Consider the following 12,807-nt stretch of genomic DNA (forward strand, 5'->3'; position numbering starts at 1 on the left):
TTTCTAAATAATTTTTCTCTCTTTTTATCCCCCATTTTTTCATTAAACATCAATTTTCAGTTTTTTAAGCAGAAGTGCCACAATATGATGCTTTTTACACAAAGAAATGCCGACACTACCTCTCAATACTTTGCACTATTTGCAAAAATGAAACAGTTATCGAGTGTTATTTTTTTGGCAATATTATTCTTCATAACTTTTTGTTTTTGCAAGTACGAAAGAAATATTGGTAGGTTTGTGCTTCTTATATAATTCCAATAAATGCTATTAACTATTTTTTTGCAAAATTAGTGTAAAAAGAGTTTTTTGCAATTTTATTCGGGAATTTCGATTTGAGAATTTTTTGTAGTAAATAAAAAATGGACTTCCCATCTAGACAATTTTTTAGATACATATGTGTTTGTCTATTATTTGAAGTTTATAACACATTATATTTTTTATATAACCTTTGTAATAATAATACTAAGGTTACAAGGTTTTGAGGGGGGAGTTGCGACTTTGTTAGCTAACTTAACCGAATTGACATAATGTGAAGAATCCAAGAGAATTAGAATTATCAGGATATTTTAAAACAAAACGGAACATTCATATTATAATTATTAGTATGTAGAAGTATTTTCTGAATAATTTTATTTTTTTCTCAATTAATTTGACAATTTTCCATTTGATTTCCCTCTCCCTCCCCCGGATAATCCTTTGCTTGTAATTACATATAAGGTTAAGATGTTTACATTGTATTTAAGTGTGGCACAACAGGACAATGGTCATAGCCACCCCACTTTTTGATAATTTATAATTTTCATCATAGTTGTATAAAATTAGATTAGCGAGATACTTTTTGTAATTCCAATATATTGTGTGATTCAGTGGCGCCGGAATTATAGGGGTTAAGGAGCCATTGGTCCCTCTTTTTTTGGACTAAGTATAATATTCAAATACTGTAATTGTATTATTGTGTGACTATGACGTCACTATTATATAATTTGTCCCCTCCCTTACATGTAAATACATGTCAGTATTGTGGCATGAGCTCATAGACAATAAATAGTATCACTACGGATTTTGAGAGAAGTAACAATTTTAGGTTCTCGTTGGACTCGGAGTAAAATTGAGTAGTTTCTTCCTTTATCTTGCTACATACAGAGGAAGACTTAATTTATGAACAAATCTTAACGTATTTGCCCTTTTCCCTCGGGGGAGATTATCTCCTTCACTCCTCCCCACCACTGGCCATGTAAACTGGAGGAACATGTGGCAGTTTCTAATTTGAAGCCAATCAGAATTGAGAACTACTAAACCCTACCTTCCTAGCCTCGAGTGTCCACTCTTTGCCTAGAGTCCTTTAGCTAATTGCATCTAATCTAATAGAATGGCATGACAACTATGCCGCTCTTCTACGTAATATTTTTCAAATTTCCAGGGCAAACACATTAATTTTCAGTTTCTTTTTTTAAATATAGCGGCAGGTCACATATTATTTACAACTATACTAAAAAAAAATCAGGAGTCCTCCCTCATTCATTCACTTGTTTCAAGAAACGCTCAAGTTATTCATCCAATTATCGTTAGTTATTTTGGTTAAATACTCTCTTCCTCTATGAATGATTTAAGGACATATAAATAGGCAACAGTAGATTTACTTCATTCATTAGCTCACTTGTAACCGTTGGAGTTTTGGGTGGTATTTTTAATTTAGTGAAGCTTCATGAGAAAAGCGGAAATGAAAAGTGGCTAGAGGAAAAATACTTGCCAGAGCTTAACCCCTGGAGTGGTTTTTGATGATCCAAACATAATTTTAAAACGATTATAAGACGCACATTTGTCGTTATCACTGTTGTATATAGTATTTATAGGTTGTTGCATGTAGAAAGGCAAGCTAGAATGAGTTTTCTCAAAATAGAAGTCTGAATGATATTTGTAATATTATATAAATTATCATAAATTTCCAGCCCCAAATTATTTTTATTAACTCTTTGGGTGTATTTAACAATAACTACGAGAAATATTGGGTAATTGAAACTCATCCCACGAATTTGAATACAAAGCCTCTAGAGCACGTTGTTTACTGACACACACCGATCTACGATTTGATTACTTGAACCCAAAAATATACCAAAATTCAACTACTCTTTTTACATCCTGCCTTTGCCTTCCAGGAATTTTTCATTAAATTAATTAAACATTAAAAATCAACTTAAAATAAAAGTCAATTGAAAAAAGAATAAAAACGACATTTTTTTATCTTAGAGAAAATAAGATTTAAAATATATTTTATAATAAAATTCATTCAAACATTGATTCATTCATTTTGTATTTCTAAATTATATTGATTTTAAAATCTTAGCGCCACTCTCCACTAAAACAAACACGTGTCCTCTTCTTTCTTTTCTGGAAATCAAAACATGTTTACTAATTGAAACACATTCTGTGATACATAAGATTATATCTAAGTATCCACAGTTCCATCACATGTAAATACATACTAAATAAACAATCCAAGTAGACAAAAATGAAATAATAACATTTATTAAAATTGATAATTCATATGACCGATGTTGGGGAAAATTATCGAATTTTCCGAAATATAAGTCCCATAAAATAAAGATAAAAATTGTTATATATTTTTCTATAACAAATATACATTCATAATTCATATAAAAAAGAACATTTAATAACTAAACTATTCCACCATAAACCCTTTAATTCTTCATTTTCAGAATGACTTAAGAATAACTCCTCAAACTCAGGACAGTTATTAAATCTTTTACATTCCTTTGGCATATGGCAAATTTTCTTCCAGTTGATTCATTAACATTTCCTAATATATCATTTTAAATGTTGCAAGAGCTCTCATATTTCAAGGAATGGTCTAACAATAATAATAATAATAATTACCTATTCAAGAATAAAAGATACAACAATGGATTTTTAATTTAAAGTAAAACACGTTCATAGGTTATACAATGCGTTAAATGGTCACCATAAAGTCTTATATTTTGAAGACAAATAAAAAGAAACTATACTGAAGAATTACATCTTATGAAGATCATGGAATTTTAGAATTCCATGTGTAGATATACTTACAGACATAATGCAAAACAAAATGATTATTTTTTAGAAATCAAATATTTACTCTTTCTATGACTGACACTCAGTCTTTTAAATCAAATAAAGAGTAAAAATATTGAGGGGGATTTTTCATAACATTTTTCAATGATAAAACTACCTACTACTCAAGTAATGAGTAGTGATAAGAGCCTTTACTACGTCCATAATTATACTGAGACATTCTTTTCCCGTATATAGTTAGGGACATGGAAATGTAAAAATAGTTTAGATCATTATTACACCTGCTCATATTTCTCACAAATTGAGCGGCAACAAATACGTGTATGGAATGTAAATATTTGAGCCTCATTTATGAAAGGTTGTAGAAGTTTCGTCACATTTTTTATTGCATGTTTCACACAGTTTAATGGTAAGGGTCGATATTAATTAGTGTCTTGTGTTTCCTCAGAGAGCAAAAGGAAATGGAACCTACCTATCATAAAAGGAAAGGAATGTCGTTGCTTGTTCTCTCTGCGTGCTGAAGGAGGGCCGGGAGGTCAATAAAGTCAGAGAGCAAGAATTTGTTACCACAATTACATATTTGATATTCTTGTAAAATTATTTAAAAAAGACTTTAACCAATGTTTCAATCTCAATCAAGAACTTATAACACTTATAACTTTGCAACAAATCCCCAGTCTTACTTTTCGTCTTTCACGCACTTGTGATTATCTTATATATATTTGTTTTCTTTCCAGAATAAAATAATAAGGATAACGGCTTTGAAAATAAAAAAAAACTATTCATGTAGCAGCTCTTCCAATATTATATTATTTTTATCTATGAACTATTTCAGTATTCCACTCTCTTGACTAATGACAAAGATAATTAATCAGTATTTTTCAGATTGTTTCAAAGAATTGGATGAAATTTATATTCAATAAAAGAAATATGTCACTTTAATTGTACTCAGAAGATAGCGTCTCCATTATGACCTACACTCCTTATAGAGGATCGAAATTAGAGATTAATTGATGTTTTCTTTGTTCTTCTTCATATTAATATTTGCCCTCGGGATTACTCATTTCCCTTTATCAAATTTCATGTTTAGTTCAACATTGAGGTCTCAAGTTCAAGAGGTGAATATTATGGGTGTTGTGAAAATTCTATTGGGAGGCTGACCTTTTTGCTCTCTTGCAATTTCCTTTTTATATTACTTATTATATATGTTTGTACCTCAGAGAGGATCTTTTTCTTCTTTTATCGTGAACAACCTAACATATATTCTTGAAGAATAAAATTGAGTGTTATTAATCATTTGGAAAACTACTACATACATACAAACAAAACAAGACAAGCCAGTAATTTAACCTTTAGGATTCTTAATTATCAAAAAATGGCGGCACGTGGGGGGAAACCGCAGGTGCTACCACTACTTCAACTCCATATAGATATTTGTGTTAATGTAAATGTGTGATAGTCATTCGAATTGTGTTCTCACGGTCTCAGATGGAATGGAGAGAGAGCGAGAGGGGAAAACTCCTGTTGTTTTTTTGACCTGCGCACATAGGTGAAGAAGGAGCGTGCTTATGAAGGAAGAATCTATAAATTCAAAGACTCCTCCTTTAAATGTTATCATTTTCGTTTAAACCATCTACTCATACACATATAAAATATCTACATACATATTAAGTGCATTCAAAATGTCAGCACCTATGTTTACTGAAACATCACCCTACATGTCCAAGACTCATCAGTACAGAAAGGTCATGAAGCCTCTTCTCGAAAGGAAGCGACGTGCTCGGATCAATAAGTGCTTGGATGAAATTAAAGACATTTTGATCGACACCCTTCAATCCGAAGGAGGCGAGTCCATCACCAAGCTTGAAAAGGCGGATGTCCTCGAAATGACAGTGAAACATCTCAGACAAATTAGAGATAAAAAGAATTCTCCGGATCGTTATTTCGCTGGTTATACCACTTGTGCCAATCACGTAGGCCAATACCTCTCTTCTGTTCCCGGAGTCAACGTACACTTTGCAAGAGATCTCATGTCACACCTAGGGAATCAACTCACTCAACCTCTATCTGTCAACACTTCTTTATCACCTCACTCTTCATCCGTATCCCCCTCAGAATCTGGTTATTTCAGTTCTGGATCCATGACTCCTCCTCCAGAATCGCCAGTACCTGTCATCAAAACAGAAGGATTATGGCGTCCTTTCTAAAATATGTCTTTTTTTTTCTTCGATTTCAATCGTTTGATTCAAATTCAATATTTTTTTTTGTCTGTGATACTGTTTTCCTCGTCTTCCAAGACTTTTTTCTGTTGCCATTAATATTCATTCTGTTAACTAACTAACTTATTGAAAGAGTAGATTTTTATTATATAAAAATATAAATAAAACTATATTTAATTGAAATTAATTAATTATCCACGAATCACTTCTCAAATTAAATAATGTTATATCCTTGGGCTATATGGGTTCTGTATATAAGATTTAAAATTGGCAGTAGCGGTCTGGTAGGGAAAGGTCTGTTCTTTTCCAAGATTATTAACTCAAGGGTAACAAATGGAAATTTCCGTAAAATAGTTATAAAGCAAGACGAAGGATAAAAAATGAAAAATATTATGAGCAGTAATATTTACTAGTGTTAAGACTCAGTCCAAGAACCTTTTTTTTGGTAATGCCACAAGTGACTATTTTTAGACCTATATTTCGGTACGGGCTGTATACCGAAATTTAAATGTGACTGATTTTTGATCGATTTTATCTCCTATTCTTTAGAATTTTAATTTATACAATATATTTTTCTTCATACAAAGTCATTTGAACGAATTTTACAATTTTGAAACATAGATGAAATCTTCATCAATAGAATTGGTCTAGACTGAATTTTGAAAGAAATTGATCCAGACAGATTAATTCTTTGTTATTGGTTAAGATCGTCCTTCGTTGAGGAACTAAATTAGTTCGGCTCACTAATAGTATTACAGTTCAAGACCAGTCTAGGAGTTCTTGTTTTCATCTTTTGATTAACGTCCCAAATTTCATTAATATATTTTTTCACAGTTTAGAAGTTGAATTTGTACATTTTATCGATATATCTTTTTGGAGCAATATCTTGTTCAAAAATAGTTTTCTACCATTTTTTATTTAGGAAGTTTCTTTTTTGGAGCTTTAATTTAATTTATTTCGTTTTATGACGTCACATTTAGTCCCATATATATTTTGTTAGGAAAAGTAAAGATTTATCTAAGTTAGACGAAATATTCAGAATAATCTTTCATTTCGTCTTTATCTTTTAATGGTCATGCAAAAAAATTGCGTTGCTTAACATAAAAACAATATTGAGCACAAATGAAGAATATGAGAAAATTCAATTTTTTTTTTACTTCATACTTCATGTCAATATTTCATAGATTATTGAATTTTATTTTTTCAAATTTGTTGGATGGGTTAAGATACTTAAGAATTTTAGTTATAGTCCTTTATTGTATACTTATATTAGACTGGTATGCCCAACCAAACAAATTCTATCAATTCGTGATTCTTTTATTATGAAATCAATTTTGTTTACTTTAAGAGTCCAATTTGCGACAAGCCAGAAGGGTTCATTAGAATAATCAGATTATTTTAAGGATGATTAAATGATAATTTCTACAAGAATACCAACGTAATCTATACTCTAGCTTGAGAAAAATCCTTCTAGCTGTTTTTGGGTTGACGGGCCACATTTGTTGACAAATACATTTCGTCTTGTTATAGCAAACAAAAATAACACTACTTCTATGGCGTGGCATTTACCTCTCATTTTGGACATTCCTAAATCTGAATTAAATCATTATTTGAGAATGTCATGTTATTGGGTTTGTGAGTATATTATGTAACGATATAACTTCTTTAAACAATAATACTGATAATTGTATATCCATTCATGCCTGACACTACGGAAATTGAATACAAAATGCTTTTCTAGCTTTTTTTAAAGTAAATAAACAAGAAATAATGATGACTAGGAATCTTATCTTCATAAATTGTTTATTTTTAATGTGTTTAGCTTAAGTTAAATTAATAGAATCACGTTTCTATGCAGAATAGTACTATTGTATGTCTACTTATAAATAAACCGATTGTTTCTTGTTTAAAAAAACTTAATTAATCGTGCAAATCAAAGATTATTTCAAAAAATAATTTATTTTTATAGACTAAAGGAATTTAATTTTCTACAATTTTTGTTCTAGGAAAGTTATTTAGTTAGTAGAGGAGACCAGGTACAGTTGCAACTCTTTTTGGTTGAAGGCTCAATTACTTGGAGCTGATTTGAGTTAAGCTATTCAAATTTTAACAACAACCCTTGTCAGATTGCTGGAATCTACTTCAAAATTATTATAGACATTAATTTTGTCACAAATGACATTTTTATGTAACTCGTATAATTTTGTAAATGTCCCACATATAGGAACTTTGAGTTAGAGGTTAAGAAAAATAGACTAAATAATATTTTTCAATAAACTATTACATTTCAATTTATTATAGTTGATTAAGATATAATAATATTTATATAATTAAAGACCCCATATATTTATACAATTGTTATAGAATGTAGAAGTTTACTACCAAAAACTTCTTCAAGGCCCTGTTCTGGCTGAAAACATGATTGGTGAGAGTTATAAATACATAAAATAATCAATACGAAGGAAATTCCAATACTAGTTGCAACTTACCCCCTTTGTACTGAGTGTTACAGCATCTCAAATTTATCCTAAACAAGAAAGTTTTTAATTTTGATAGAGATATATTTATTTACAATAACTCAAAGGATATAATTTACAGCAAAAACAATGAAAAACTGACGGCATTACTAAAAAAAAAAAAAATAAAAAATATCCCTCAAAATCAGTTTTTATTCAATCAAAATTAATTGATTTTTTTTCTTAATAATTTGCATTGCTCACAATTGCAATATAAATTTTGTAACTTTATCTTTTTTGACATAAAAAAAAGACATGTTGCAACGGTTGCTGTTTGCTCTGCTTAATATCCATATAATTAATAATAAGATCATTATTCTTAGCGTGTGTTGTTAGTATGTTATTTTTTTCCTTCAAAAAATGATCAATGTGGTTAAGAAAATTATATCTTTTATGTAGAAGCTTCATAGTTGATCATTTTTGTATCATTATGACTGAAAGGAAAATAATCATCTCCATTGCCTCAAGGTACCTGCTTCTGTTTTTGATAAATATACATAATCATTCTTAAAATGATAGTTCTCAAGGAGGGGTGAGGTGAATTAGTTTAGAAACAACAAGAGAATCAAATCTGTAGCCATATCTATATCTAGAGTTGTAAATCCGAAGCATTTTTAGCGTCGAGTAGTTTTTATGTTGTCGTCATTATCATTATTCTTTGATTCTTGAGGAGATAAAATCAAAGTATAGAGTGTAGCTCGTAAATGAAGGAAAGTAACGTTGATGATTTGTAAGGGAGCTATAGATGATATATATACAACGACTACGAGACTACCGAGGGATCAACAAGAAACAATATTCATGTCCTTTTGGAAACGGAATTTTCAGGTTCACCATGATCATTTTCGGTTTCTTTTCCCATAATGAGAATCCTTACGAATTATGACCAACAGCAAATTAATACTTGTATAATAACTATATTAATTAGAACATACTCAAAAATCATTGTTTTGTTGGTCGGTATAGTTTTGAAACTTTGTTGGGATCCTTTTTAATACCAGCAGTCCTCAAAGTGAGATGTTATACCACTTGGTGTCGTTCCAGTGTGTATTTAGTAATAGTTGTAAAAATATATTATGAAGGTTCAATAAAACTTTTTTTTAATTTCGAAATAATTTTGTAGTCAAATTTGCATTGCTTAAAAATATTTGGGTCCATTTTTGATACAAGTAGTTCACAGAGGAAGGTGCTTATACCATCCTTGTTCAAGCGTCAAATGAGAATAATTAATTAATTATTTATGTCATATATTTTAATAAAATCTTCTGACTCTGTTTTTTAAATATAAAATTGATAGATAATTAATTAATCATGGCAGTTATCACTTCCATTTGATTTAAGAATGAGAATAAATTATGAATAAAATTATTGTAGATATTGATATTTAATAATTACTCCTGAAATAAATTTTAAAAAACAGTCATTATTTTTAACGTGAAACTTTTCAGAACTGTCCTTATTGTAATTATTTTTGTATTAGTAAGCTGAGAAATATATATATAAAAAGACCATATAATTTATAAAGAATAAAACCCATTTTTCGACTTGTCTTTTAAAAAAAATATATATATAAGATCAAATAACAAGAAATTTTTATCACTCAGATAAATTTTGAGAGAATGATTGTTAATGAAATTTGATCTTATGTCTGTATACATAACAAGATTACATAAATTCTTCATTTTGTGATCCTCCTCTTACAACCAAGGACAAGTACATTTATAAGTATATTAGTTGGTCATAGGGGTAGTCAGGCATGTGACTACAGTTGGGGTTGCTACTGGTTAAAATTTTGCTGTCAATTTGTGAAAAATAAATATTTTTTTTAAAATTAATTGTGCTTTGTCCCTATTTTGAAATGAACAATTTTTTATATACAAAATTGTGTCTTTCCTTGAAATATTTTTTTTTTTTTTTTTTGTCGACACGAATAAAACTTTAACCGTGAAAAATATGTAATTTTTTTAAAAGAAAACACATACTTGGACAAATTTTGTCTCTTCTTAAAAGTTTTAACTCAAAATTTGTTTTGTCAAATATGGTAAAAAATTGTCAAAGATTTGTCAAAAAGTCTCAAAAAAAAAGAAAAAAAGAATGACTAATCATTGTCAAGTCACTGAATATGAAGATTAGCTATTTGGCTGTTTGTTTACTAGGCTAACATTCTCTGTACCATGCTTTGAATTTTTATCAAAGTTCAATTGAGTTATTCTTTGTAAACTCTCGTGAATGATAAAAAAAAAAATGGGGTTCACCATTAGGTATTTTTGAGCTATTTATGTCAAATTTTTGGTATTGCAGTTGAATAAACAAATTCTATAATAGTTTATAGTTATATGTCTAACAACCCACTTGAGAAAAATAAAATACCAACGAAAAAAAGAACTTACAATTGAAATTTCTAAGAATATCCGCATGACTGGTCCAATGCGTAAAATCAAAGACGAGGTCAGGTAAATGATCCATATCTTTGAAAGCTTTAGATGTAAATTATTTTTAGTTTGCTCCTTTTATTCCATCTTTATATTTTCATCCTCTCTGTTACAAGGTGTATTGCGTAAATAATAACGATGTTGGTACAACTCACAACAATAACAGAAATAACAAAAATCATTTCCGCTTTCCCATGGACCTATTTCAGTCCAACGGATTTTTCCTTCCTTTCCTATTTTACACTACTATGTAGTAACGGTCATATTGTAGTATGTAGGTGGAATGATATAAGTATATTCCTACAGGGTGCACAATCAAAATGGCGGTATACAAGAAGTGTGTTTACATTTGGTTGGTAAGCGATAAGGGTTTGAGATATGATAATGAAAAAAAATCTAGTAAAAAAGTCTCTTTTTTTTTTAAGGACAGTTGATTCAAAAATGGTGCCCTAAAAAGACAAACGAATGTAGGTTGATGCTCGTCTTGCCACTCAAATTCCTCAAAAGAAACTACAGAGTTTCCAACTCAGAGTTGGAATTCAAACTGTGGAGCGTATTACAGCCAACAAGAAATTTAGCAAAGACACCAAACGCGGAAGTGGCAGAACATCTTTTGCAGCAACTGAGGTTTTTAAGGAAAATTTAAAAAAAATGTCAACGAACCAAATTTCTAGTTATTTGCAGGACATCGGCTTACATAGGATAAAGAATATATCTTACATTATAAAGAAGGGGGCTCATTACAGAAAGCTAGATGTTGAAAATAATGGAAAGGGCAAAGAAGTTAAGGTATCGGATTATAATCCAAGGGATCAAGAATCATGCGTACACAGTAAAAAAAAATTAATTCGTTGTACTATTTTTGGTGAGAGTCCTTGAGAATTATGTCAATACTACTCCCCACCACCACTTCTACTTGCTTAAGGTAGCCATCACAAGAGATTAGAACTCATAAATAGATGAAAAAATTCAAGGTCTGTGATAGTTTTTGAAACCGCGTTGAAGCTGTGATTGTTCATTTATGGAATTTTGAAAGTGTATTGGTATATGTATCCCTTCCATACAAAAGAAAGCTAAAATGATTCAATTATTTTCAATTGAGTGTTGATTACATTTGTATATTCATATGAATTATCGTCAATTTATATAAACATATTATTCTTATTAAACATTTAAAAGCGTTGCAAATGGAGCTTGAAGTAGCTAAAATTGATCATCGCAATAAAGCATTATAAATTGATATATTTGATTTGAAAGTGATCATATCAGAGCCAAATTAAATATCTCAAATCAAATAAGGTTTTAAACTATGGATAAAATTCTAAAGTATTATAACTTATCACACAATTTTGAATACAATGCTTGAATATTGGGGTGTTCTTCTTTTCTGGATGTTTTTTCAATAGTGCTTTTATGTTGATAAATAATTTTTCTTTCATTAAATATATCTATTAATCAAAAAGTTATTGATGGTTCAATATTTCACCCGTCATTTTTTTGTCGTGTACCTTGTAGGTACATACATAAATAAATATTTGGCTTTTTCCATATTAAAGTGTCATAGAAATTATTTTATACATGAATCCAAAATACAGGTAGGTTCATTTATCTATAAATATATATTCGTAATTTCATAGTTGAACAATAATAGAGAAAGACAGAGGAAAGAAAAGGAAAAATAGGACCATGAGATTGATCGTGACATTCATTTAACAAGAGAAAAGGGAAAGAGTTAATTTGGAGGATCCTTTAATACAACCAGCGAGTTTTCTTCCTCTTATTTTACATTCAACACCTGTTTGGTATAACTCTTCTAAAAACTTCGTGAGAATGAAATTATTAGCGTTTCTCACCTTCATAGGAACACTGATTATAAAAGCAGTAGCAGGAATGCCAATGGATACATAACATATGTGCATAGGCATCAAGTTATGATCCATGCGTGACCTTCAGAGTAGTGTTCTGTCAAAAGAAAATGAGTTTTTGTCAAATATTTCTTGTTAAAGTCACCATTTTGTGTATTCCAAATTGTGTTTTTCTTGTCTTTTTTCCCTAAAAAGAAAAAATCAATGTCTACACCAAAGAAAAAAAAAGTTTCTTCTGCAAAATCTTGTCCGGTGAAAAAGAAAAGTATATATATATATATATGTATCCGTCTAATTTTCTACAATTATATTTTGCTAAAAATATGATTTGTCACATTTTATCATTTTTCTAACATTTTATTAATTAAAAAAACTTGCCCCTCCCCAAAAGAAAAATCCTGATCACTTCCCTGGAGGTTGGGAGCATTTACATTTTGGGTGGAGAAACCAAGATTAAAACATATTTGGAGTTTTCGGCAAGTCTAAATATTACAAATGATACTACATAAAATCATGTGGTCGAAGCAAAAACAGACGGTGGTACATGAAAAAAGGAGTCTTTTTCAGTTTTCACATATCCAAGTTCTATACTGCATAACTATACATGAGTTTACTATGAAACACATTTGACAACAGACTCAACAAGAGAGATTCTGAACAAAAGAAAATGATGATTAGAATTAAACTTTATTATAAACATCCTCTC

General features: G+C 29.8%; 1 protein-coding gene across 1 annotated transcript; it reads left to right on the forward strand.

Annotated features, from left to right (window-relative positions):
- The first annotated feature begins 4,667 nt into the window (after positions 1 to 4,667).
- Positions 4,668 to 5,482, forward strand: LOC121122027 (enhancer of split mbeta protein). The gene has a single exon (XM_040717033.2). It carries the CDS (start codon positions 4,752 to 4,754, stop codon positions 5,274 to 5,276), a length of 525 nt encoding a protein of 174 aa, XP_040572967.1. The 5' UTR covers positions 4,668 to 4,751; the 3' UTR covers positions 5,277 to 5,482.
- The last annotated feature ends 7,325 nt before the right edge of the window (positions 5,483 to 12,807 follow it).

Source organism: Lepeophtheirus salmonis, chromosome 7 (genome assembly GCF_016086655.4).
Source record: "Lepeophtheirus salmonis chromosome 7, UVic_Lsal_1.4, whole genome shotgun sequence".
NCBI lineage: Eukaryota > Metazoa > Arthropoda > Copepoda > Siphonostomatoida > Caligidae > Lepeophtheirus > Lepeophtheirus salmonis.